At 37.1% G+C, this 27,206-nt stretch overlaps 1 protein-coding gene across 4 annotated transcripts in view; it reads left to right on the top strand.

Annotated features, from left to right (window-relative positions):
• Positions 1 to 26,821, top strand: part of MGAT4C (MGAT4 family member C) — a 756,879-nt gene extending 730,058 nt beyond the window's left edge. For all 4 annotated transcript variants that reach the window (XM_060413993.1, XM_060413995.1, XM_027967190.3 and 1 more), the window contains 3 exons: positions 14,447 to 14,599; positions 22,843 to 22,990; positions 24,805 to 26,821. In XM_060413993.1, the coding sequence (XP_060269976.1) occupies positions 14,453 to 14,599; positions 22,843 to 22,990; positions 24,805 to 25,946 (1,437 nt within the window). In that variant the 5' untranslated portion in view covers positions 14,447 to 14,452 and the 3' untranslated portion in view covers positions 25,947 to 26,821. The remainder of the gene's footprint in view (positions 1 to 14,446; positions 14,600 to 22,842; positions 22,991 to 24,804) is intronic.
• Positions 26,822 to 27,206: the final 385 nt, after the last annotated feature.

Genomic DNA, 27,206 nt, shown 5'->3' with positions numbered 1-27,206 from the left:
CTTCTGCAGACAGCTTCCACTGTCTAAGTCCTGGGATTCAGTAGTGTGGGGATGTTCATGTTTGAATGCATTGGCTGGTTGAGCTCTGTGCAGGGCCGGCTGTTCCTCCTTGATAACCAAGTTATCCAATGAGGCATTGTTTTATCATGGTGATGACACAGGTGATTTGCAGGCAGCTTTCTTGACTTCTGCCTGCCTGGGGGCACATCAGGACCTTGTTATTATGTTTTTTTCTACTAACCTCACCAAGCAAGCATCTTTTTAACACCTCAGGACTGGAAACGCATCCTGACATCTCTGTTGCGCCATCTCGCCACTTCTGGTTTAGGAGCTGGTACTTCCAAATCTTCTTCCAGTTTAGGTTCTGATACTTTAGAAACATGTTAAACAGCGAAAAGGTAGGAAAAACCATCACGTAATTGCTGTTTCCAAAGTTAAAGTATTAACCTGAACTTTGATGATGACCATACGAACAGAATGGAAGAAATTGTGGCAGGTTATGAGAGAGAAATTGAGGTCTGGAGACGAGGTTCTCTGTCTATGGGAGACCAGGAGTTTTTCTTGTTGTTGTTGTTGTTGTTGTTTTCCAGATAATTTGACTAGGAGATTAGAAAGCTAGGTCTACCAAAAATGAGACAGATAGGTGGAGCAGGCTGGAAGGGAAAATCAGCTATAGTTTTAGGTTCCTGGTGTTTGAGTGTGTGTGTTAGTTGCTCAGTCATGTCCCACTCTTTGCAACCCCATGGACTAGAGCTTGCCAAGCTTCTCTGTCCATGGAATTCTGCAGGTGAGAATACTGGAGTGGGTCACTTTGTCCTCCTCCAGGGGATTTTCCCAACCCAAGATGGAACCTTGCAGATTCTTTACAATCTGAGCCACCAGGGTGTTTGAGTAGGCAGAGGAAAATCTACTCAGAGGTAATAGTCCTTATTGAAAAATTGGAATTAGGTTCAGGAACAGGTACTACTTGAGAATTTAAATTTTGTATTTTGCTCAAAAAATGTTTGTAGGAGAGGTTATATCATGTCAAAAGTTTGCAAACGGAGACAAGAAGAGGTTAGATGGAGCACTGAGAAAGAATATTACAGAAGGGAAAGATGATTATTAAGAAGATCCTGTATATCTTGGTGTGAGTGAAGTGAAAGTTGCTTTGTGTCCGACTCTTTGCAATCCCTTGGACCATATAGGCCATAGAATTCTCCAGGCCAGAATACTGGAGTGGGTAGCCTTTCCCTTTTCCAGCGGATCTTCCCCACCCAGGAATCCAACTGGGGTCTCCTGCATTGCAGGCAGATTCTTTACCAACTGAGCTATAAGAGAAGCCCTTGGTGATTGTTTGTAAATTGAGAAGACCAAACTCGGATAGCATCAGTTTTAAATAGTGAGAAAGAATAGTACCTTCTCACTGATTTACCTGTTTCATTGTCTGTGAATACAGCTATATTTATATATGTATAATTATGTGTATATAAATCTAGAGGAATATATGTCACACTATAATTTCAAAATCCTTTGTGATATATATGAATATATGATATGCATTTTATATGTAAGTATATTTATCCATGTATTTATATATGATGATGGGAATTATAGAAATGATTGCTTTCTATTGAAGAATGAATTACTTGGCATGGTGACACATCAAAATAATATTACACATTTATGTATTTGATGTTTTGTTATAGTAGTTTCATATATATAAACATTTAGCCCCTGGGTCTTCCAAAGGGAATGTGATTCTTCCATAAGCAAAAACCAATGAAGTCTTATTGAACCAGATGTGCCAACTTGGCATACATTTGGAGTGGAGCATAAGGTTAATATACGTTCTAATTTCCATGTATGTGTGCCTGCACAGTTGCTACAGTTGTGTCCAACTCTGCCAATGAACCATAGCCCCCCAGGCTCCTCTGTCCATGGGTTTCTCCAGGCAGGAATACTGGAGTGGGTTCCCATGTTCTTCTCCAGAGGATCCTCTCTGCCCAGGGATCAAACTCCAGTCTCCTGCATTGCTGGCAGATTTTTTTTTTTTTACTGATGAGCCAGGGGAAGCCCTCCTATTTCCATAACTGTATTGAAAATCAGCATTGTTGTATTAGAAACTTGTGACAAAGAGACTGTTTTTGAAAACACTTGCCATAAATCTGCTAAACAAAGTATGTTCAGTATTTCCCATCGTATACACAAAAGATAAACTATATTGTAGCATATGTTGTTAACAGCTGAATCTCTGGTGACATTTAGGGTATATAAAAATGATATATCAACTTGAGAAAATAATTCACTCAAGCCATGGTAATAAAAGTTCTTGTTTTTCTAAATAAAACTAATCTGTAGCAATCAACCCATTACCTTTGAATAACACTTTCAAACTTTTTTGAGATTATTTAAGGCAAAGTGGTAAATTTCTAACAAATAAGACATTGCTTGAATATGGAACCAAATACTCTTCAAGTAACTTATGCTCATTTGTGATACTAATATTTTCAAGTAGCAAAGTTCTATATGTAAGTTACATGTATATTATCAGGATATGGTCACCTGCTTAAAAATTTGAAACCAAATTTTTACTTATTTTTAACAATTGCAGTTTAAAGGATAGTGAAATTGTGTATGCCTTGTTGGATTTAGTGGTTTCCTATAGATAATCAGTATTATTAGTAGCTTTTAACAACATTCTGTCTTTTTATACTGGGACCTGAGAGACATACTGTTCCAGTGTCTGTGGATTAAATCTAAGTTTCAATAGCTACCCAGTAACTCTATCTTGCTATCTAGCTACCTTGCTTTTAAATCTCTCCCCTAGCCATCCTATTTCCACCTTACTATTGTAGACCACCATATCTCTTTCAAGGAATAGGGCTCTATCCTCCTATGTTGGATTTTTTCTTTTATTGTACAGAAGCTTTTAGTTTTTGTGACAGTACTATACTGGTTTAATTACTATATCTTTGTTCAGTTCAGTTCAATACAGTCACTCAGTAATGTGCAACTCTTTGCAACCCCATGGACTGCAGCATGCCAGGCCTCCCTGTCCATCACCAAATTCTGGAGTCCACCCAAACCCATGTCCATTGAGTTGGTGATGCCATCCAACCATCTCATCCTCTGTCATCCCCTTCTCCTCCTGCCTTCAATCTTTCCCAGCATCAGGGTCATTTCAAATTAGTCAGCTGTATGCATCAGGTGGCCAAAGTATTGGAGTTTCAGCTTCAGCATCAGTACTTCCAATGAACATTCAGGACTGATTTCTTTTAGGATGGACTGGTTAGATCTCCTTGCAGTCCAAAGGACTCTCAAGAGTCTTATCCAACACAAGAGTCTTATCCAACAGTTCAAAAGCATCAATTCTTCAGCACTCAACTTTCTTTATAATACAACTCTCACATCCATACATGACTACTGGAAAAACCATAGCCTTGACTAGACAGACCTTTGTTGGCAAAGTAATGTCTCTACTTTTTAACATGCTGTCTAGGTTGATCATAACTTTCCTTCCAAGGAGTAAGTGTCTTTTAATTTCATGGCTGAAGTCACCATCTGCAGGGGTTTTAGAGCCCAGAAAAATAAAGTCAGCCACTGTTTCTCCATCTATTTGCCATGAAGTGATGGGACCAGATGCCATGATGTTAGTTTTCTGAATGCTGAACATTAAGCCAACTTTTTCACTCTCCTCTTTCACTTTCATCAAGAGGCTCTTTAGTTCTTCACTTTCTGCCACAAGGGTGGTGTCATCTGCATATCTGAGGTTATTGATATTTCTCCTGGCAATCTTGATTCCAGCTTGTGCTTCCTCCAGCCCAGCATTTCTCATGATGTACTCTGCATATAAGTTAAATAAGCAGGGTGACAATATACAGCCTTGACGTACTCCTTTTCCTATTTGGAACCAGTCTGTTGTTCCATGTCCAGTTCTAACTGTTGCTTCCTGACCTGCATATAGGTTTCTCAAGAGGCAGGTCGGGTGGTCTAGTATTCCCATCTCTTTCAGAATGTTCCAGATTATTGTGTTCCACACAGTCAAAAGCTTTGGCATACTCAATAAAGCAGAAATAGATGTTTTTCTGGAACTCTCTTGCTTTTTCGATGATCCAGTGGATGTTGACAATTTGATCTCTGGTTCCTCTGCCTTTTCTAAAACCAGCTTAAACATCTAGAATTTCATGGTTCATGTATTGTTAAAGCCTGCCTTGGAGAATTTTGAGCACTACTTTGATAGCATGTGAGATGAGTGCAATTGTGTGGTAGTTTGAGCATTCTTTGGCATTGCCTTTCTTTGGAATTGGAATGAAAACTGATCTTTTCCATTCCTGTGGACACTGCTGAGTTTTCCAAATTTGCTGGCATATTGAGTGCAGCACTTTCACAGCATAATCTTTCAGGATTTGAAATAGCTCAACTGGAGTTCCATCATCTCCACTAGCTTTGTTCGTAGTGATGCTTCCTAAGGCCCACTTGACTTCACATTCCAGGATGTCTGGCTCTAGGTGAGTGATCACGCCATTGTGATTATCTTGGTCTTGAAGATCTTTTTTGTACAGTTCTTCTGTGTATTCTGCCACCTCTTCTTAATGTCTTCTACTTCTGTTAGGTTCATACCATTTCTGTCCTTTATTGAGCCCATCTTTGCATGAAATGTTCCCTTGGTATCTCTAATTTTCTTGAAGAGCCCTCTAGTCTTTCCCATTCTATTGTTTCCCTCTATTTCCTTGCACTGATCATTGAGGAAGGCTTTCCTATCTCTCCTTGCTATGCTTTGGAACTCTGCATTGACATGGGTATATCTTTCTTTTTCTCCTTTTTTAGATAGTTTCAATTAGGAAGTGTGATGCTTCTAGCTTTGTTCTGCTTTCTTAAAATTATTTTGGGATCTCAAAGTCCTTGTAGTGTCATGCAAATTTTAGGGCTTTTTTTCTATTTCTGTGAAAACTGCCATTGGAGTTTTAACAGGGTTCATATTTGATTGATAGATCACTTTGAGTAATATACATTTTAACAATATTAATTCTTCTGATACATTAGGATAGAATATTTTTCTATTTGTGTCTTCTTCAATTTCTTGCATCAATCTCCTACCCTGACTTTTAAAACTTGCCTCCTGGCAGCAAACTGGAGAAATTGTGTCTTACTTCTTTTTTTTCTTTTTTTCTTAAGGATATACTTAAGGCTATATATTGCCAGTATCTGAAAAAAATAAAAAGCATCATCAACTATTGATGAAATGCAATTCCTCCTGGAAATTGGGGAAACTTTAGTTTTTTTTTTTCTTTCAGTTACTGATTTGAGGATCAGATGATGGTGTAGTAGTCACATCCAATTGTAGTAAATAGGTTTCTTACTTTCTCTCTCTCTTTTTATCATTACAACATAATCATAAATTTATACTAATTCTGTATTTTACTATCAGAGTAATTTTTATCGCTGTTTTTCCACAAGTTTTCTCAATATAAATTTTGTCAAGTTGTTTTCTGTGACCCCACTAACATCTGAGATCTTCCTTGTTTCATGGAAAAACAAAAAGCCAAATATCAGAGTTCCTGCAGATATTTCCATTTTCTTCTCAGTAAATTTGTTTGACATTGGTCTGAAATTATTATCTTTTTTTTTTTTTTTGCCATTTCTATGTTTTCTCGTCCTTGAATATTCATTTGTTTTTTTCCTGGAACCATCTAATTCTGTGTTTGAGGTGAGAGAGAACTTTGGGTAGATTACTAGCTTTCTTAATCTTTCTTTTATTATGATATAATTTAATGTTGTTAAATAAATGACACATACTATGGTCTGTCTCTTGACCTCTAATTTGGGCTCCTCAGCTAGTTCTGCTTGTCCTTAATGTTCTTACTTTTATTTACATATAAATTGTGTTATATGTGTTATTTTATTTTTCTCTTGGTTGTGCTGAGGGTATATACCACAGAAGGTTTATTTGTGCTTTGATTGTTTTGAATGAATTTTGGAGGATTATAAGTTGGAGGACTGGATATTAAAACTTTAGGTGACTACCATTTTTCTCTAAGGACTTTATTTCTGTTTTTGTTAACTCTTGGAATTATATTACAAGGTTTTGGTGGCAGTGTTTTGTTTTATTTTGCATTAATACAAAATGCACAAGAGTATTATCTTCAAAGCTTTATATTTTCCACTTATACCAGTTAAAATTCCCCTGACTGTTCAGCAATAAATAATCCACCTGTATTGTAGGAGACATAGAACATGTGGGTTGGATCCCGGGTCGGAAAAGCCTTCTGGAGGAGGAAATGGCAACCAATTCCAGTATTCTTGCCTGGAAAAATCCCATGAACAATGGAGACAGGTGGGCTACAGTCCATGGGGTCACAAACAGTCAGATATGGCTGAACACACATACATGCACTCATCAAAGAAGACAAACAATACTACTTGAAATATCATATATGACCCACCTCATCGTGTTATAGGGGCTTCCCAGGAGGTACTCTAGTGGTAAATAACCCACCTGCCAATGCAGGAGACATAAGAGATGGGTTTGATCCCTGGGTCGGGAAGATCCCCTGGAAGAGGGCATGACAACCCACTCCAGTACTCTCGCCTGGAGAATCCAATGGACAGAGAAGCCTGACAGGCTACAAGCCATAGGGACACAAAGAGTTGGACCTGACTAGAGTGACTTAGCAGCAGCAGCAGTATCATATTATATATTTATGTGTATTTTATGTTAAATAAGTTTAATCAAAATTTTTCTTTCTGCCAAGAAAATTATATTTATATTTATTATATTATTTTTATTTTGTGCAACAGATAAATGTCATAAGTTATTGTGTCTATTGGTAGAAATGTATTTAAAATATCATAAGAAGCCTAATTAATAAACTGTATACCAATAGTAGTTAATAAAGCAGACTCTGATAATTCTAAGATTTGAAAGTTGGCATCATAGCTTATGGAGACACCTCAAGAAAGCTTTGTTTTTCTTAAATTATAAAATTGGTCTAATAGTAGTATTAAAGTTTTAGCATTGGTATGAAGATTCAGTGAGCTACCTATGCAAAGTATATCACCCAGCACTTACAAATATTTAATAAATATTAGTAGATATGCATATTATTTTATTTATAATTATCTACATTTGAACTTTGCAGATGCAATTTGTGTCACATCATTTGCATTTTCTCTTTATCTCAAAAGAGTAAAATTAGGATGGAATTCTTCTTGACTTAGCATTTATATTAAACTTAAAACATTCAACTTTCAGAAACAAAATTATAAAGTATTATATATTTTTAATCTTATTTTCTTGAAAAAAAGTTTGCTGTTTATGCTTCTGTGTCCAGGAAATAAAATGTCCTTTATTTTCTGAAAGACACTAGAGAATTCTGAAAATTAAAAGTAACATTTAAAAATATGATGATATATATGCTTTTAAAAATATGGAAAGTTCAGAAAATTAAAAAGAAGATTGAAAATTCCTGATCATTCTGCTACATTGAAATAATGACTGTTAACATCTTATAGATTGTTTCCAATTTGTTTTACAGACATCCCTGCTTTGCTATACCATAATAAGACTTTGGCTCACGAATACAATTGTTTTATCTTTGAAAAGATTTTTAGAAGTATAATTGCTGAGTTAAGGGGAATAAATATATTTTATGCTATTGTCGTCTTCCCAAATTGACATTTAGAAATATTGTGTCACTTGTGTGTAATTAGATTCTAATTCTTTGTCATTTCAAATTCAGATAAAAAGCTTTCTGTGTTGTTATAACCCATTTCATTACTTAACCTTGCTCATAAGTTCCTTTGTATACCATCAAATGTGCATTTAGGGCTACATTGTGAATGGCTTCAATCTATTAACACTACAAATATTGAAACATCTTCTCTACTTTCACTTGTTGGTTTTCATTCAAATTTGTGATGAAAACACCTCCACGTGTATGCTGATGACAAAGCATGAGAAAAGTCCATGGGCAATGTGGAGGTGTGTTTCTAAAAGCTCTGACACTGATGTTGAGAGCCTCTGGTGAGATGAACCTGGTTGGAGGGGAAGACGTGCACCAGGCTGGATAGCTGTGGGCCAGGATAGAAGTTCAGGCACAGGCTCCCAGGCCGAGTTTCCTGGTGCCTTGGCTTGAGGACTCAGGCCTGCTACATAGTTGATGGGTTCTGAAAGCCTTGCTCCTAACCAACACTCAAGGCTGCATTCAGCGACTACTTCTGTTCTTCACAGAACTAGACTCTGAGGCTGAAAATCCCTCCCAAACACCTTTTCTGCAAGAATCTTCTCTCTCAATGTTGTCAAGACATCCCCAGGTTCAGAATATACAACTTAAACCCAGTCTCTCAACCAACCAAGGGTCCTGGATCATCCATCCACAATACTTTTATTTTTTTATTTAAATAGGCCAGGTCTTAGTTGAGGCATGTGGAATCTAGTTCCCTGGCAAGGGATCTAACCCACACCTTCTGTATTGGGAGCATGGAGTTTCAACCACTGGACCACCAAGAAAGTCCTACAATGCTTTTACATTAATGTTAACAGATCTGAGTCCATATTTCAGCCCTCTCTGGAACCAGAATGCGTAACATAAACTTTATCCTAACCCATGGTATCCCTAAGGATGGGTCCTGAAACACCTCAATTCCACCTCTTCCTTCAACCCAAACTCTCATGGTTGCACATCCTCAGTGTTCTTGGAGCATCCTCTCCTAGACCTGAATCAGGCACATCCTAAAATATAGACGGCAGTACCAGAGTTCTGTGCTGCAGCCATGAAATTAAAAGACACTTGCTCCTTGGAAGGAAAACTATGACAAACCTAGACAGTGTATTAAAAAGCAGAGCTATTACTTTGCCAACAGATATTTGTATTGTCAAAGCTACAGTTTTTCCAGTAGTCATGTATGGATGTGAGAGTTGGACCATAAAGAAGGCTGAACACTGAAGAATAGATGGTTTCAAATTGTGGTGCTGGAGAAGATTCTCAGAAATCCCTTGGACTGCAAGGAGGTAAAACCAGTCAATTCTAAAGGAAATCAACTCTCAATATTCATTGAAAGGATTGATGCTAAAGCTCCAATACTTTGGCCACCTGATGGGAAGAGCCAACACATTGAAAAAGACCCTGATGCTGGGAAAGATTGAAGGCAAAAGAAAAGGGAGCAGTGGAGGATGAGATAGTTAGATAGTGTCCCTTACTCAATGGACATGAACTTTAGCCAACTGCAGGAGACGGTGGAGGACAAAGGACCCTGGCATGCTGTAGTCCATGGGATCACAAGGAGTTGGACACGACTTAGCGACTGAACAACAACAACACCGGAGTTCTGAGATTGGCCACTGAATATAAAAAGATAAGTCTTTCACCAGACCCTACTTCAAAACAGTCCTTCTCAGGTGACCCTGAGACTTCTGCCTCAAGCATCCAGACTCACGAGCATTTGCACTAACAGACCCCAGCTGCATCCAGACTCTGTACCCTGTAGGCAGCCCCTCCAGGTCCTTGGGGCCTGGGGCCCTATCAGAGTATCATTCTCTTGAAATGAGCCACAGATGGAGTCTATAGCATTAATCTTGCTTCTTATCTTTTCTGGGCCAACTTAGGCTGGTTACTGCTGCAGTGAACATGAGAGGGCATCTTATCCTACTCAAATCCAGAAAGAAAAACTTTTACAAGCAGAATATTTTATCTGTAGATTGAGGACCAGGTTACAGTACACTTCAGATTATAGAATGAGACAACAGAATTTAACTTAATGTTTTGGTTCAAAAGTGATATGTATGCATTTTCTTATTGGAAAAGATAAATGGTGAGTCTGTTGACACACTTTTGACACACAAATGCAAATTAGAAACTGACCCTATTCTAAAACTGACATCACAAACCAAAAGGTGAGATGATTTAATATATGGTCTGGTATTAGGCCTACTCTGCTGACCCAGACGGCAAAGAATCTGCCTGCAATGCAGGAGACCAGGGCTCAATCCCTGGGTAGAGAAGGGGATGGCTACCCACTCCAGTATTCTAGCCTGGAGAATCCTAAGGACAGAGGAGCCTGGTGGGCTACAGTCCATGGAATCACAGGAGCCAGACATGACCAGGTGACTAACACTTTATACTTTATTAATGTTTCATTTCAGTTCAATCGCTCAGTTGAGTCTGACTCTGTGCGACCCTGTGGACTGCAGCACGTCAGGCTTTCCTGTCCATCACCAACTTGCAGAGGTTGCTCAAACTCATGTCCATCAAGTCAGTGATGCCATCCAAACACTTAATGCTCTTTCATCTCTTCTCCTCCTGCCTTCCATCTTTCCCAGAATCAACGTCTTTTCCAGTGAGTGAGTTCTTCACATCAGGTGGCCAAAGTATTGCAGTTTCAACTTCAGCATCAGATCTTCCAATGAATATTCAGTAATGATTTCCTTTAGGATTGAATGGTTTCATCTCCTTGCAAACCAAGGGACTCACAAGAGTCATCTCCAATACCACGTTTAAAAAGCATCAATTCTTCAGTGCTTAGCTTTCTTTATAGTCCAACTCTCGCATCCATACATGACTACTGGAAAAACCATAGCTTTGACTAGATGGTCTTTTGTCGGCAAAGTAATGGCTCTGCTTTTTAAATGCTGTCTAGTCTGGTCATAGCTTTTCTTCCAAGGAGCATGTGTCTTTTAATTTCATGGCTGCAGTCACCATCTGAAGTGATTTTGGAGCCTCCAAAAATAAAGTCTGTCACTGTTTCCATTGTTTCCATATCTATTTGCCATGAAGTGATGGGACCAGATGGCATGATCTTAGTTTTCTGAATGTTGAGTTTTCAGCCAGCTTTTTCACTTTCCTTTTTCACTTTCATCAAGAGGCTCTTTAGTTCTTCACTTCCTGCCACAAGGGTGGTGTCATCTGCATATCTGAGGTTATTGATATTTCTCCCAGAAATCTTGATTCCAGCTTGTACTTTATCCAGCCTGGCATTTCACATGATGTAAAGCTCAGTCGGTTAATCATCTGCCTGCAATGCAGGAGAGGTTCGATTCCTGGGTCAGGAAGATCCACTGGAGAAGGAAATGGCAACCCACTCCAGTATTCTTGGCTAGAAATCCCGTGGACAGAGGAGCCTGGCAGGCTACAGACCATGGGATCGCAAGAGTCGAACACTACTTAGCAATTAAACCACCACCACTCAGCACATAAGTTAAATAAGCAAGGTGACAGTATACAGCCTTGACGTACTCCTTTTCCTATTTGGAACCAGTCTGTTGTTCCATGTCCAGTTCTAACTGTTGCTTCCTGACCTGCATACAGGTTTCTCAAGAGACAGATCAGGTGGTCTGGTATTCCCATCTCTTTCAGAATTTTGACTGTGATCCACACAGTCAAAGGCTTTGGCATAGTCAATAAAGCAGAAATAGATGTTTTTCTGGAACTCTCTCGCTTTTTCCATGATCCAGAGGATCTTGGCAATTTGATCTCTGGTTCCTCTGCCTTTTCTAAAACCAGCTTGAACATTTGGAAGTTCACGGTCCACATATTGCTGAAGCCTGGCTTGGAGAATTTTGAGCATTACTTTACCAGCATGTGAGATGAGTGCAGTTGTGCAGTAATTTGAACATTCTTTGGCATTGCCTTTCTGTTAGCCTTTACTCTGCTTCATTTTGTAATCCAAGGCCACATTTACCTGGTACTCCAGGTAGCTCTTAACTTCCTACTTTTGCATTCTAGTCCCCTATAATGAAAAGGACATCTTTTGGGGGTGTTAGTTCTAGAAGGTGTTGTAGGTCTTCACAGGACCATTCAGCTTCAGCTTCTTCAACATTACTGGTCAGGGCATAGACTTGGATTACTGTGATACTGATTGTTTTGCCTTGGAAACCAACAGAGATCATCCTGTCCTTTTTGAGATTTCCCCCAAGTGTACTGCATTTTGAACTCTTTTTTTTTTTTTTTTTTGACTATGATATCTACTCCATTTCTTCTAAGAGATTCTTGCCCACAGTTGTAAATATAATGGTCGTCTGAATTAAATTCACCCATTCCAGTCCATTTTAGTTTGCTGATTCTTAAAATGTCGACATTCACTCTTGCCATCTCCTGTTTGACCACTTCTAATTTACCTTGATTCATGGACCTAACATTCCAGGTTCTTATGCAACATTGTTCTTTACCACATCCAACTTTACTTCTTCCATCACCAGTCACATCCACAATTGGCTGTTGTTTTCATTTTGGCTCCATCTCTTCATTCTTTGTGATGTTACTTGGCCACCTACTGACCTGGGAAGTTCATCCTTCAATGTCCTATATTTTTGCCTTTTCATGCTGCTCATGGGGATCTCAAGGCAAGAATACTGAAGCAGCTTGCCATTGCCTTCTCCAGTGGACCATGTTTTGTCAGAACTCTCCACCATGGCCCATCTGTCTTGGATGACCCTACTACATAGCATGGCTCATAGTTTCATTAATCCATTATTGTTTTCCAGTATCCAGTTTTTCTTTATTTCTCAGTACACAGGAGATTATACCTCCCCACTCCCTTGAAATTAGAGTGGTAATACTATTATTACTATTGCCAGTGAACTGTGAGCAGTTCACAGTGCACAGCTCTATATATGGAAAAGCTAAATTGTTTCACTTTCACCTCATAAGAGACACAAAGATAAATTCCAGGTGTACGAACAAAAGTCTGTCTATTAAAACAAGCCAAAAAACACAGAAGAAAATAAATGAGACAGTCTATCTGATATCAAGATAGGGAAGAATTTTTTTAAAACATTATATGAAAAAATATATATGTGCATCTCTACACATATATTTATAGCTACAAATCAAGAAAAAATAACTCTCAAGAAGAATATGGCCGAAGAAAATGGGCTTTCATTGACATTCCTTTCTCCCAATTCCTCATCTTCTTTCCTATAATTTTCAAAGATTCAGAAATGCTTTCTTGCATTAATTCATGCAAGAGACATTGTTAGCTGGATATGTTTTAGACATTGTTGTAAAGATTGGGGTACAGGCCTTTTTCGCCTTCTGAAGTTCTTTATGCCCATAATACTTCAACCTAAAGCAGAACCCAAGAAGACATAGTATATAACTCAACAAGGCATAATTTCCAAAAATCGTTGCTTATGGACAAAATATGATTCCACTAACCTTTTGATCATTTTAGGTTTTCTACATAATTTTTAAAAATATCAGTAATCTAAATGAATTTGTAATTGTAGTGGATCATAAAACGTAGAAGAGTGAAATGGAAAATAATTAGGTTTCCACTAACCCTACCAACTCCATTTTGGCTTTTTATAGTCCATAAATCATTATAAACAATAGATTGAGCAAGGCAATGTTGATATGCCACTCCAGGATTTACACTGATTTAGCAAGAATTACTGGGAAAATTAACAAAGTTATATAACTGAGTTTTTGTGTGGACTCAACCCAAAACTTTAACTTCCTTTGTGACTTCCCTTTCTCTCACTCAAATTTTCTCCCTATATTTCTTTTCAGTGGACCTACTCTGAGATCAGTACTAGCCCCGAACTTCTAGTGTCTTCTATTTTTATTACATTATAATATGGGGAGGTAGATGTTACCTTAATGCTTGCTTTTCTTTTATTTTCATTCTTTCTCATCAGTTCAGTTCGGTTCCTCAGTCGTGGTTGACTCTTTGTGATTCCACGGACTACAGCACGCCAGGCTTCCCTGTCCATCACCATCTCCTGGAGCTTGCTCAAACTCATGTCCATGGAGTCAGTGATGCCATCCAACCATCTCATCCTCTGTTGTCTCCTTCTCCTCCTGCCTTCCATCTTTCCCAGCATCAGGGTCTTTTCAAATGAGTCAGTTGGCTAAAATATTGGAGTTTCAGCTTCAGCATCAGTCTTTTCAATGACTATCCAGGACTGATTTTCTTTAGGATGGACCGGTTTGATCTCCCTGCAGTCCAAGGGACTCTCAAGAGTCTTCTCCAACACCACAGTTCAAAAGCATCAATTCTTTGGAGCTCAGCTTTCTTTATAGTCCAACTCTCACATCCATTCATGACTAATGGAAAAACCATAGCTTTGAATAGATGGACCTTTGTTGGCAAAGTAATATCTCTGTTTTATGACATGCTGTCTAGGTTGGTCATAGCTTTTCTTCCAAAGAGGAAGTGTCTTTTAATTTCATGGCTGCATTCACCATGTGCAGTGGGGACTATTATTTTCTTAAATTATTGTTACCAATATTTATTTGTTCAGAAATAACTGCTTTTCACTTTTACTAACACTACATCAAGATAAACCACTGCATTATCTTTATGTTAATGTTTTGATAATTTATGCCAACTTTTATTGTAAAACTGTAAACAATTTTGGTTCAAATATCTGGAGATTAAAATTTTATAAAGGCCTGTTGATTGATATGGTGAAGAAATATTTACATTCATAATTAACTGTTAGTAATTCTGTGCCTCTTTTCCACAGGAAAGAATGCTTAAATTTCACCAAGTGAAACATATTTTTGATATACTAGATAAAATGCGATGCCTGCGAAAACGTTCTACTGTCTCATTCTTGGGAGTTCTTGTCATTTTCCTTCTGTTTATGAACTTGTACATTGAAGATAGCTATGTTATGGTAAGTCTTGGAGGTTGATTATTTGTTGTTCAATTAAGGCATAAGTCAAACAAGACAGTCCACTTGCAACATAACTTCAGTCCAAGATATTGAAATAGCCTTAGTCTGAGCAATATTATAACATATATCTTTCCTATCTAGCTACTCTTTTATATCAATTATACATTGTCAACAGTATAATTGTTTTGGCTCATGTTCCAATGCTTTATTTAATGCTATATGCTATATTTAATGCAAATATGCACATCTAATTACAAATAAGTTAGCTATCATCCCTATCTGAATTAATTGTATGTCTGTGTGTGTGTTTGTGTGCTTAGTCCCTCAGTTGTGTTCAACTCTTTATGACCTCATAGACTGTAGCCCACCAAGCTCCTCTGTCCATGGGCTTCTCCAGCAAGACTACTGGAATGAGTTTTCAGTTCCCTCTCCAGCAGATCTTCCTGACACAGCGATGGAACCGGTATCTCCTGCATTGACAGGCAGATTCTTTAGCACTGAGCCACCAGGAAGCTCATAGTAGTATATTACATATTTATTGAAAAAGATACACTTATAAGTGGAACTGGGCAGAGTCACCTGTAAATAGACTAAACAAATTTTTATAGGTATTACTCCTAGATAGCATATTCAAAAGCAGAGACATTACTTTGCCGACTAAGGTTTGTCTAGTCAAGGCTATGGTTTTTCCTGTGGTCATGTATGGATGTGAGAGTTGGACTGTGAAGAAGGCTGAGCACCGAAGAATTGATGCTTTTGAACTGTGGTGTTGGAGAAGACTCCTGAGAGTCCCTTGGACTGCAAGGAGATCCAACCAGTCCATTCTGAAGGAGATCAGCCCTGGGATTTCTTTGGAAGGAATGATGCTAAAGCTGAAACTCCAGTACTTCGGCCACCTCATATGAAGAGTTGACTCATTGGAAAAGACTTTGATGCTGGGAGGGATTGGGGGCAGGAGGAGAAGGGGACGACCGAGGATGAGATGGCTGGATGGCATCACTGACTCGATGGACATGAGTCTGAGTGAACTCCAGGAGTTGGTAATGGACAGGGAGGCCTGGCATGCTACGATTCATGGGGTCACAAAGAGTCGGACACGACTAAGCGACTGAACTGAACTGAACTCCTTACTTTCTTTACTTTTCTATATTATCAAAAATTTTCAAATCCTGTTGTCTAATTAATGATACTAAGTGTGCTATTTTGTTAAGAAGGAATGCTTTATTAATGTGTGACATCTCATTTGGATCTTGAATAGCTGTACACGACCACCATGTTTTAGCCTTATAGTCACTAAAAAGTATTAAAGAATGTCAAGAACTAAAGGTAAGAATGTGAAAATTATTCAATAGTTTAAAAAAGGTAAAATTAGCAAGTTAGTAGATTTTTCCCCATGTCTGGCAGCGTGCAGTTATCTTGGTCCCCTGTACATGCATGCATGCTAAGTTGCTTCGGTCTTGTCTGACTCATTATGACTCTACAGAGTATCCAGGCTCCTCTGGCCATGGGATTCTCCAGGCAAGAATACTGGAGTGGGTTTCCATGCCCTCCTCTAAGAGATCTTCCTGACCCAGGGATCAAATGCTTGTCTCTTGCATCTCCTGAATTGTCAACCAGGTTCTTTACCCCTAGAGCCACCTGAGAAGCCCCCAACCAGGGATCAAACCCATGCCCCCTGCAATGGAAGTGTGGAATTTTAACCTCTGAAGAAACTTACTAATGATATGCATTGGGACACCAAGGAAGTCCCTAATTTTATGGGTTTTTTTTTTAGGGGAGTAGTTTTCTATTTTTTGGTCACACCACACAATTATAGATACTTAGTTCCTGACCAGGGAACAAACCCATGCTCTCTACAATGGAAGTACAGAGACTTAACCACTGTGCTGCCAGGGAAATTCCCTGAATGAATTTTAAGTGAATTATGAAAGTATACAAAAAGACACATTCTGGCTGATTGTGAGAACTCAATATGTCTCTATTATTTATTTTTGTTATGATTGTCACATAATTCATGTCTACTGAGAATAATTATGGACATTATTTCTTCTTTACTTTTTCCATCATAATTGATGTTAAGATATCTGAGAAAATTCTAATACTTGTACAATTATTCCTGTTTACATATTTCAGAAAACCAAAGCCTTTGAACATACAGAGAACTGGAAAGTACTTTTTTTCATAAAAGCATGCTGAAAACTTTCAATTAATAGCTTAACTAGAGAGACTCTGACAACAACTTCAAAGATCATTTCCTAGTAAAATGTTTTATTTTATTAATTGAAAATGATTTAGTAACTACCAGTTACTTGCCAGATACTATTCTATATCCTACAAGTCAACCAAATGATCTTAGTTGGTACAGATTTTCTTAGGAGGTCTTCTGTAAAGCATCTTGCCTCCCTTAGCATTGTTCTTAGATGGTGAAATTCTGTCACATTCCTAGATCTTGACTCTGCCTCTGTCTTTTACCTTCAATTATAGGTTTAATATTGTGGGCTTTTACCTTCAAGTATAGGTCTAATTTTACCATCCTTAGTCAATTCACCATATTGAAGGTACCACAGTTAATAGAATTTGACTAGGCATGATCTAGTTAAACATAGCAAACTGGAAAGACTTACTAGTAATATGCATTTTAGATTTTTTTAACCTGACTATTAGGTTTATGAAATTTAAGGACAATAGAGCAAAACCTAGGTGATCCAGCTATTTTTTAATTAAGAGAATTGAAGATTGTAAATTAATTAGAGGAGCTCTTGATTAATGATTTAATTTTGTAATAAACATTTATTTCTTGCATCTCTGTGTACTGGTGAGAGTAAATCACGTCTTGTAAATCAAAAGCATGGTATTGGTAGGATGCTTGTTGCGTTTAGTGATGATAAGACTCTTTCAAGTGCAATTTCAATATTTAACTTTAAGTAGACAAAATATTATATGCAGCAAACATCTTTATGTCTTTTGGAAGAGAACCACTTCAATTCACCATAAAATATATAAGAAATAATAGAGTACATACCCATAAGATCAAATTCTATTGCTCCATTTATACATTTCTGTCTAAACATCAGTCCTACCCACATTATTTAAAAGTGTGATTTAATGAAGTAGCTCTTACTAAAGAGTACTTTCTCAATGAAATCTGGCTACATTAGCCATATACCACCAGGGAAGTCCATATATATCTAAGCAGATTTACAAATCATCCCTGATACAGAGAAGAGATTGCTTCTTAGCTTAAAAAACTGAATTTATTTTTAAATATTTACTTTATGTTAGAAAAAGTAAATTAAAATGGATGTTAAGTATAAGCATGCCCCCATTTTGAAAATTTAGTGACAATATTTTTATTAAGTATTCACTCTTTACTAGAAGACGTTTTCTACCTAAATTACATTTTGGACCAAATTTTATCCCAAGGCTTAATATGTATAAACTTTTAAATATTCATTGTCTTCATGTACAATTACATTAAAACTGTTCTTCTACAATGTGTTTAGTGCAGTTCAATTCAGTTGCTCAGTTGTGTCCGACTCTTTGCGACCCCATGAACAGCAGCACGCGAGGCCTCCCGGTCCATCACCAACTCCCAGAGTCTAGCCAAACCCATGTCCATCAAGTTGGTGATGCGATCCAACCATCTCATACTCTATTGTCCCCTTCTCCTCCTGCCCTCAATCTTTCCCAGTATCAGGGTCTTTTCAAATGAGTCCGCTCTTTGCATGAGGTGTCCAAAGTACTGGAGTTTCAGCTTCAACATCATTCCCTCCAAAGAAATCCCAGGGCTGATCTCCTTCAGAATGGACTGGCTGGATCTCCTTGCAGTCCAAGGGACTCTCAAGAGTCTTCTCCAACACCACAGTTCAAAAGCATCAATTCTTCAGCGCTCAGCTTTCTTTATAGTCCAACTCTCACATCTATACATGACTACTGGAAAAACCATAGCCTTGACTAGATGGACCTTTGTTGGCAAAGTAATGTCTCTGCTTTTGAATATGCTATCTAGGTTGGTCATCACTTTCCTTCCAAGGAGTAAGCGTCTTTTAATTTCATGGCTGCAGTCACCATCTGCAGTGATTTTAGAGCCCCCCAAAATAAAGTCTGACACTGTTTCCACTGTTTCCCCATCTATTTGCCATGAAGTGATGGGACCAGATACCATGATCTTTGTTTTCTGAATGTTGAGTTTTAAGCCAACTTTTTCACTCTCCTCTTTCACTTTCATCAAGAGGCTTTTTAGTTCCTATTCACTTTCTGCCATAAGGATGGTGTCATCTGCATATCTTAGGATTACTGATATATCTCCCAGTAATCTTGATTCCAGTTGTGCTTCTTCCAGCCCAACGTTTCTCGTGATGTACTCTGCATATACGTTAAATAAGCAGGGTGACAATATACAGCCTTGATGTACTCCTTTTCCTATTTGGAACCAGTCTGTTGTTCCATGTCCAGTTCTAACTGTTGCTTCCTGACCTGCATACAGATTTCTCAAGAGGCAGGTCAGGTGGTGTGGTATTCCCATCTCTTTCAGAATTTTCCAGTTTATTGTGATCCTCACAGTCAAAGGCTTGACCATAGTCAATAAAGCAGAAATAGATGTTTTTCTGGAACTCTCTTGCTTTTTCAATGATCCAGTGGATGCTGGCAATTTGATCTTGGGTTCCTCTGCCTTTTCTAAAACCAGGTTGAACATCTGGAAGTTCACAGTTCACATATTACTGAAGCCTGGCTTGGAGAATTTTAAGCAATGTGTTAATATCCATAGAAAACTGGCCTCTTAGTTGTGGCATGAGGAACCTAGTTCCCTGATACAGGATTGAACCCCAGCCCCCTACATTGGGAGCACAGTCCTAACCACTGGACCACCAGGGAAATCCACTGTTTGTTTTTTTTTTTAAATCAGGAGGAAATTATAGTTATAATTCAGAGAACTCAGATAAACAATTACAGTAATAAGGCCTCTAGGGTTATTTAGCACATGTATTCTACTCTTCTTGCTAGAAAATCCATCAATGGCCCCAAATCCTGAGTGTATAACAGCTTAGTGTAATGTGTATAAGATAGAGGCATATGTGCCTTTCAGTAGGAAAGAAAGCCAAGTTCGGTATAATAGACAAATTGTATTACAAGGCAAACTAAGTAGAAGAGACACTGCATGCCCAATCAACTTAGCCTCTCAGCTGTGAGCATCTTCAAAGTAGCCACTAGGGTATATATTTAGCCTGTAGCTAGTCCATTGAATTTCATTCCCATCCAGAAAATGATTGTCATAAAGCTTTGTCTTATTACTGAAAAACACACTACAGCATAGTAGCTATAGAAAGAAGGTATCCAGGGAGAGCCTGGCTGTTCAGGTAGATGCTTCTGGAAAGCAGCCAACAAGGCTGACTGAGGTGAAAGTTGTATTACTTATTTATGCTGAAAAGTGTAAAGACTTGTTCTTGAGAATTTAATAAAGTGCTTTCATATGTCTCATTTCATCTTATATTCTGTTATATCCTTCAATCAGGATGAATGTACCCTATCTTATCACAGAAAAGGTCTGGATTTTTACGTGTTCAAGATAGAATTCTTAAAGAGATATTCAGTATCCTGCACTTCCTTTAGAATGTGACATCAAATAAGAACAGAGTGGTAAAATGAATTCAGTATTGTGACTACTGCCTGATTTTTATAAATGTATTTTCTAGATCCTATTAAATATGGACATAATATTTACTATTAAAGTAGATAATGCAAAATCGAGTCTCCAGTTACCTTTTGAAAATCCTAAATTTGCTAATTTTAAAACTTGCATGATTTTTTTTAGGTTTTCAGAAATACAAAGATGAAAATATTTGTGTCCAGTTAATTTAAAATAATCAGAATGCAATGGATATTAGTACATTTATACAACTAGCCTCCCAAGTTTAATGTCATTTATTTTAAAATTCTGTCACTTATAGATAGCAAACACATAATAAATCACAATAAATATTTTCTTCATCCAAATTATCAAGGCAATATAAAATATAGAAATACACTATTAAAAAGCAAATATAGGCTCATAAACATAATTCAATATACAGAAAGGATATACAGAATGCATATTCATTTATCAAGGACCAGATTGAAAGTTCTTGCCAGTCAATGTTCAGTTTCAACTTTTATTCTAAGACAATTTCAGCCTGGCCATAGATTTAAAACTTTGAGTTAGTCATCTTTTCCGTTGATATTTGAATTTGAAATAAAGCAGTAAATGTTCCAACTAAAGTAAAATTCATATTTGAATCCTTTCTAATATTTTAGGATAATGTTTAATTGATTAAAGTTTCATTGACCACAGTCAAATAGTATGAGGACCAAATTCATTTAATACATTTACTTGCTCTGTTGTCTCAATGGCATTGCTCATACCTGACCTGCCAATCCTATACTCAATAGTCGAAATAGCCACAGAACTCACACAGTACAACAGATACTTTGCCAGAAAAGAAAAAAAAATCTAATTAGGTTGTCCTAATATTCTACCAGTGATAATAAACCATATACAAAAGCCAAGCAGGTCATCATGTTGCTAGTCATGTATAACTAATAGAAAATGAAAAGTGAAAGTGAAGTCACTCAGTCGTGTCCGACTCTTTGAGACCCCATGGACTGTAACTTATCAGGCTCATCTGTCCATGGGATTTTTCCAGGCAACAGTACTGGAGTGGATTGCCGTTTCCTTCTTCAGCGGATCTTCCCAACCCAGGGATCGAACCCAGGTCTCCCACATTGTAGACAGACGCTGTTCAAATGATTAGATAATCAAAATCTATAATTTATATCAAAGGGAGATAAAGGGAATCAATTAATTGTTAGCAGGATATTTTTAAGCTGAATAGGAATATCTTCTTGAATATAAACCATCCTGAAAATTGTATGACATAATTCCCTTATCAAACTGATACTAAAGTTTTTAAATATAAAAGATCTAAACTTCACTTTCATCAGGACACTCCCTCTCCCCCTCTACACTCACAAGCAACAAGCAAACATCATGGGAAAGACCTGTACATAGTCTAAAGACATTTCCTTGAACATTTGGTATTAATGTCTCTTAATCAAGATATCTTGAAGATATTTGTAAAAAAATGTATCATTTCACAAAGACCATGCCTGTCCATTCTCAATAGCCTTCGATTATAGTGGCTACATAAATGACTGACTAACACTTCTTGATTAATAAGTTATTCAAACTCCAATCATTATGTTCACTGTTGCATCCTTCTAATCATTCCTAAAATTTCAAAATCTTAGAAATAATGTGTGGTCTTTTATTTGACAGGACTTGAAGAGTAAATAGTTTAATATGATTCAGATATGGGGAATCTAGTGAGAATTAGCTTTACATGAAACTGTAAAGATCACTGTCAAGTTTGAAGATTCTTGTAAAGAATTTGAATTTTAACATGAAAACAGTGGGAGTTTTCAATTTTTTTATCAAAAGAATGCCATTATTAATGTATGCTTTAGAAAAGCAACTGTAAGCACAAAATAAAAAGTGGAAAATAGTGAACAGAATCTAGAATTCAGGTGAAAAATAATTAGTTACAGCTTCTAATGGCAGAACTGATATTTATATAATACCCATGTTAAAGACTCTTGAGAGTCCCTTGGACTGCAAGGAGATCACACATAAAGGGAACCAACCTTGTATATTCGTTGGAAGGACTGCTGCTACACCTGAAGTTCTAATACTTTGGCCACCTGATGCAAAGAGCCAACTCATTGGAAAAAAGCCTGCTGCTGCTGCTGCTGCTGAGTCACTTCAGTTGTGTCCAACTCTGTGCGACCCCACAGACGGCAGCCCACCAGGCTCCTCTATCTATGGGATTTTCCAGGCAAGAGTACTGGAGTGGGTTGCCATTTCCTTCTCCAGACCCTGATGGTAGAAAAGATTGAAGGCAGGAGGAGAAGGAGACGACAGAGGATGAGATGGGTAGATAGCATCACAACACCAACTCAATGGACGTGAGTTTGAGCAAGCTCCAGGAGATGGTGAAGGACAGGGAAGCCTGGTGTGCTGCAGTCCATAGGGTTGCAAAGAGTTGGACACGAGTAAGCAACTGAACAACAACAACAAAATATTGTATATCAGATATATATATACCCATTATATATATATATATATAATTATTATTATTATTGTGTAAGGAGAAAGTTTATTTAATCCATGACCATCTGTTGTTTCTCTCTTCCTCCTCCTTGGCATTCAGGAAGGAGACAAACAGATTTTAAGGGAAACATCTACACATCAGCTGAGTCCAGAACACTACATGCATACTTTCAAAGATTTGTCCAATTTCTCAGGAGCCCTCAATGTCACCTATCGCTACTTAGCTGTCATGCCTTTACAAAGAAAGCGTAAGTATACTTATACTTTTAAAATCAATAACAATAAAATGCTTTGTTTTAAAATAATGACAGTATGCTTCATTTGTATCACAAGAAATTTATGGGCTTTACTAACATAATATATATTTTGGGAAACATTTAGTGTTTCTTCACAAATTCAGTTATTGACCAATCCAATTTCATTAATAACAACACCAAAAAAAATTAAATGCCTAATTGTGACATGAAGTTTTTAACAGCTTGCTATAGAATTCATGTAGGGAGACTAGGAAAAAGCAATTCACTTTAACTTTTTTAAGTTAGCTTTTAAAAATAATTATTCCCACAGTGATACATTTTCAAACATTGGTTTTATGACATGCCACCAGTTTGAAGTAGTGAAAGTCATTGTATTTGTTTCCTAAGATGTCATAACAAATGGTCACAAACTAGGTGGTTTGAAACAATAGAAATGGATTCTGTCACATTGCTGGAAGCCGGAATTCAGAAGCCAGGATGCTGGTAGCACCAGACTCCAGCTAGAGTGGAACCCTTCCTTGCCTCCTCCAGGTGTTAGCCACACTTGTCATTCCTTGGTTAGTTGTAGCAAAACTGCAATCACTGCCACTCTCTCCACATGGCCTTTCTTTGTCTCTCTGTGTTCTCTCCCATTCTTATAAGGAAATTAGTCATTGAATTTATGGCCCAATCTAAATCCAATATGATTTCATCTGGAGATCTTTTAACTAATTGCATCTTCAAAGACTATTTTCAAATAAGGTCACAGTCTAAAGTTCCAGATAGACATGAAATTTTGGAAGCAATTATTCAATCCACTACAGGAACTTTGATCCAAGAAGTAACATACTACATTTCATGAATTTCAAGACTTTATAAATTATAGAGAATATCATGATCTAATTGATGTACCTCTAAGAAAGTACAAGCATCATCAATTTTAAGTTGTAAGATGCTATCAGTTGTGATATACAACCTGAGTTTAAAATATTTCTGTGTGAAAAATATGTTTTAGAATCAGTGATACACAGTGATATCATGAACTTCTTAGTAGGTGGTGTGGAGACCACAAAAATTGAGTTCCCTGTTAAGAAGTGTTTATGCAAGTGAGGTTGAGGAAAAATAGCAATAGTTTAACTTTCTTTAAATCTTTTTTCTTCCATTTCAACTGTCTACTTCTCTTAAACTTCCTCCTAATTTCAAAGACTGACACTATTTTTTAAAATCTCCATCTATTGCACCACCTTTGTTCACACATTACTAATTCCTTTCCATACTAAATTTACAAATGTGCGCTGGCACGTATACCAACTGCTTTATACTGAAGAGGCAATATAAAATAGAGAGTTTGTGTGTGTTAGTCACTCAGTTGTGTCTGACTTTTTGAGACCCCATGGACTGCAGCCTTCCAGACTTCTCTGTCCATGGGATTCTCCAGGCAAGAATACTGGAGTGGTTTGCCATTTCCTTTTCCAACTGCTTTATACTAAAGAGGTAATACAAAACAGAGAGTAAGAGCAGGCAAGAATATTGCAGTAATTTGCCATTTCCTCCTCCAGGGGATCTTCCTGACCCAGGGATTGAACCGGTTACTCCTGTGTCTCCTGCATTGGCAGGCAGTCTTTACCACTGTGCCACCTGGGAAGCTTTTGTATATTTAGCATAATTCTCTAATCACAAAATGCTCTATATATGATCATTCACTTAGATGTACTTAATAGAGCAGAAGGCCTAAGGGGAAAAGAACTTTTTTTTTTCTTTTTTCTATGTTATTCAAAACCCAGTTTCACCTTTAATTTGTCTTCATTCTGGATTCTTTTGTTCAGGATTTCTTACAATTGGACTTTCATCAGTGAGACGAAAAAAAGGAAGCTATTTACTTGAGACAATCAAGTCAATTTTTGAGCAATCCAGCTATGAAGAATTGAAGGAAATTTCAGTGGTGGTTCATCTAGCTGACTTTAACTCATCCTGGCGTGAGGTCATGCTGCAAGATATTACACAGAAATTTGCCCACCATATTATTGCTGGAAGGTTAATGGTTATACATGCTCCAGAGGAATATTACCCAATCCTGAGTGGCCTTAAAAGAAATTACAATGACCCAGAAGATAGAGTCAGATTTCGTTCCAAGCAAAATGTAGATTATGCTTTTTTGCTCAACTTTTGTGCCAATATTTCATACTATTATGTAATGCTTGAAGATGATGTTCGTTGTTCAAAAAATTTCTTAACTGCCATCAAGAAAGTCATTGCATCCTTAAAAGGAACTTACTGGGTAACCCTTGAGTTCTCTAAGCTTGGCTATATTGGAAAACTTTATCATTCTCATGATCTCCCACGTTTGGCACATTTTTTATTAATGTTTTATCAAGAAATGCCTTGTGATTGGCTATTGACTCATTTCCGGAGTCTGTTAGCTCAGAAAAATGTGATTCGTTTTAAACCATCTCTCTTTCAGCACATGGGTTATTATTCATCATATAAAGGAACTGAGAATAAGTTGAAGGATGATGATTTTGAAGAGGAGCCATTTGACCTCCCAGATAACCCTCCTGCAAGTCTGTATACCAACATGAGTGTTTTTGAAAATTATGATGCAAGCAAAGCTTACAGTAGTGTTGATGACTACTTCTGGGGGAAACCACCTTCAACAGGAGATGTCTTTGTGATTATATTTGAAAAACCAATTGTAATCAAAAGAATTAAAGTGAATACTGGAACAGAAGATCGACAAAATGATATTTTGCATCATGGAGCTCTAGATGTTGGGGGGAATATTCGATATTCTAAACAAAATAGACAATGTGTTACTTATATTAAACTAGGAGAATTCAGAAATGGAAATTTTGAAGTATCTGATGTAAATCAAAAAATTCCATTTGATATACATTGTATGAGGATATATGTTACCAAAACACAAAAGGAATGGCTGATTATTAGAAGTATTAGCGTTTGGACTTCTTAGCCACTTAAATCAATATGTCCAGTTACTGAAGCAGGTCTTCCTGTTTCCCGCTTTGCTACGTCTTCTTTTGCTCCCTTTGTCCTTTAGAGGGAAAGCAATGGATTGGATAATTAAAAAGTCAATCACTTTGGCAGTTTTGATCTGCTCATTTTCAGCATACTTTTACTTTTATGCACACATTTATTGCAACTTTTGAAGCTGTGTATCAGTTCATAGTTAATAATACTTTTGTTTATATTTTAATGTTATTGTGTTACTTTCAAAATTTCATCTGCATGTCAAAAAGGTGACATGAAGGATTTAAAAGGAGAAAATGTGGTTTGTTCAATGATGAATTGTGAAAGATAGTTCCCACTGTATGCACTTAGTCAAGAATTTATTTCATTATATCATCAGATAAATTTTATTAAGCATCTCTGTGACTATGCAGTTAGTTAGAATGATAATCTGTCTTGTTTTTCTTGTAAACTTAGGTTACCATAGACTTCTGTACATCTACAATGAATACCTCCTCATAGAAGTGATGTCTTTACAGCAGAACTTTGTGTGTCACTGAGGTGATGAAAAGAAGAAAAAAAACTTAATATCCTCTCCTGATTGTTTATATAGGAGGGGAAATTGTTCAATGTACAAAAATTTGAACACCTACTGTCAATAAATTTTCTGTGGGAAGCACTCTTTTTCCAGGTTCCCTTTTGCAAAAATAAAGGTTATGCTCAATATTTTCAGGTTCCACTGGGTACCTGCATTTAATAGTAAAAAAAAAAAATAGAGAAGGCTTATGGTTATTCCATTCCTAATGAACATTCTCAGTATATGCAGAAAATTTCTGAAATTGATTTTATATGTTTGTATTAAAATTCATATGCTTAAAATCCTTGTGATTTATCATATACTTTTTTGGAGTTCAAATGGACATTTTATGAAGGAAGAACGTAAGAAACAGAAATCAGTCATTTTTTCTACACTTATAGCAAGTCCAGGATGAGAGATCAAATGTTTTAATATCCAGACTATGTTCTTTCTTTTATGTAGAGATTGGTCTTCACATAATTTATGCTCTTATTTCTCTGGTACATGAGTGTCAGTTAAAAACTTATTCTATCTGAAAATAGCTTGCATAATTTTTCCATAAGTCATGTTGTCATTCTATAAAATAATCCTGAAGTATCCTAAATGATACTCTTGTGATATATGCACCCAAATGGTAAGCAAACTTGTCTAAATTTTACTGTGAGGGACTTCACCATAGTGTCTACA

The sequence above is a fragment of the Ovis aries genome, chromosome 3, assembly GCF_016772045.2.
Source record: "Ovis aries strain OAR_USU_Benz2616 breed Rambouillet chromosome 3, ARS-UI_Ramb_v3.0, whole genome shotgun sequence".
NCBI classification, from domain to species: Eukaryota; Metazoa; Chordata; class Mammalia; order Artiodactyla; family Bovidae; genus Ovis; species Ovis aries.
This window is presented reverse-complemented; position numbering and strand designations above follow the sequence as displayed.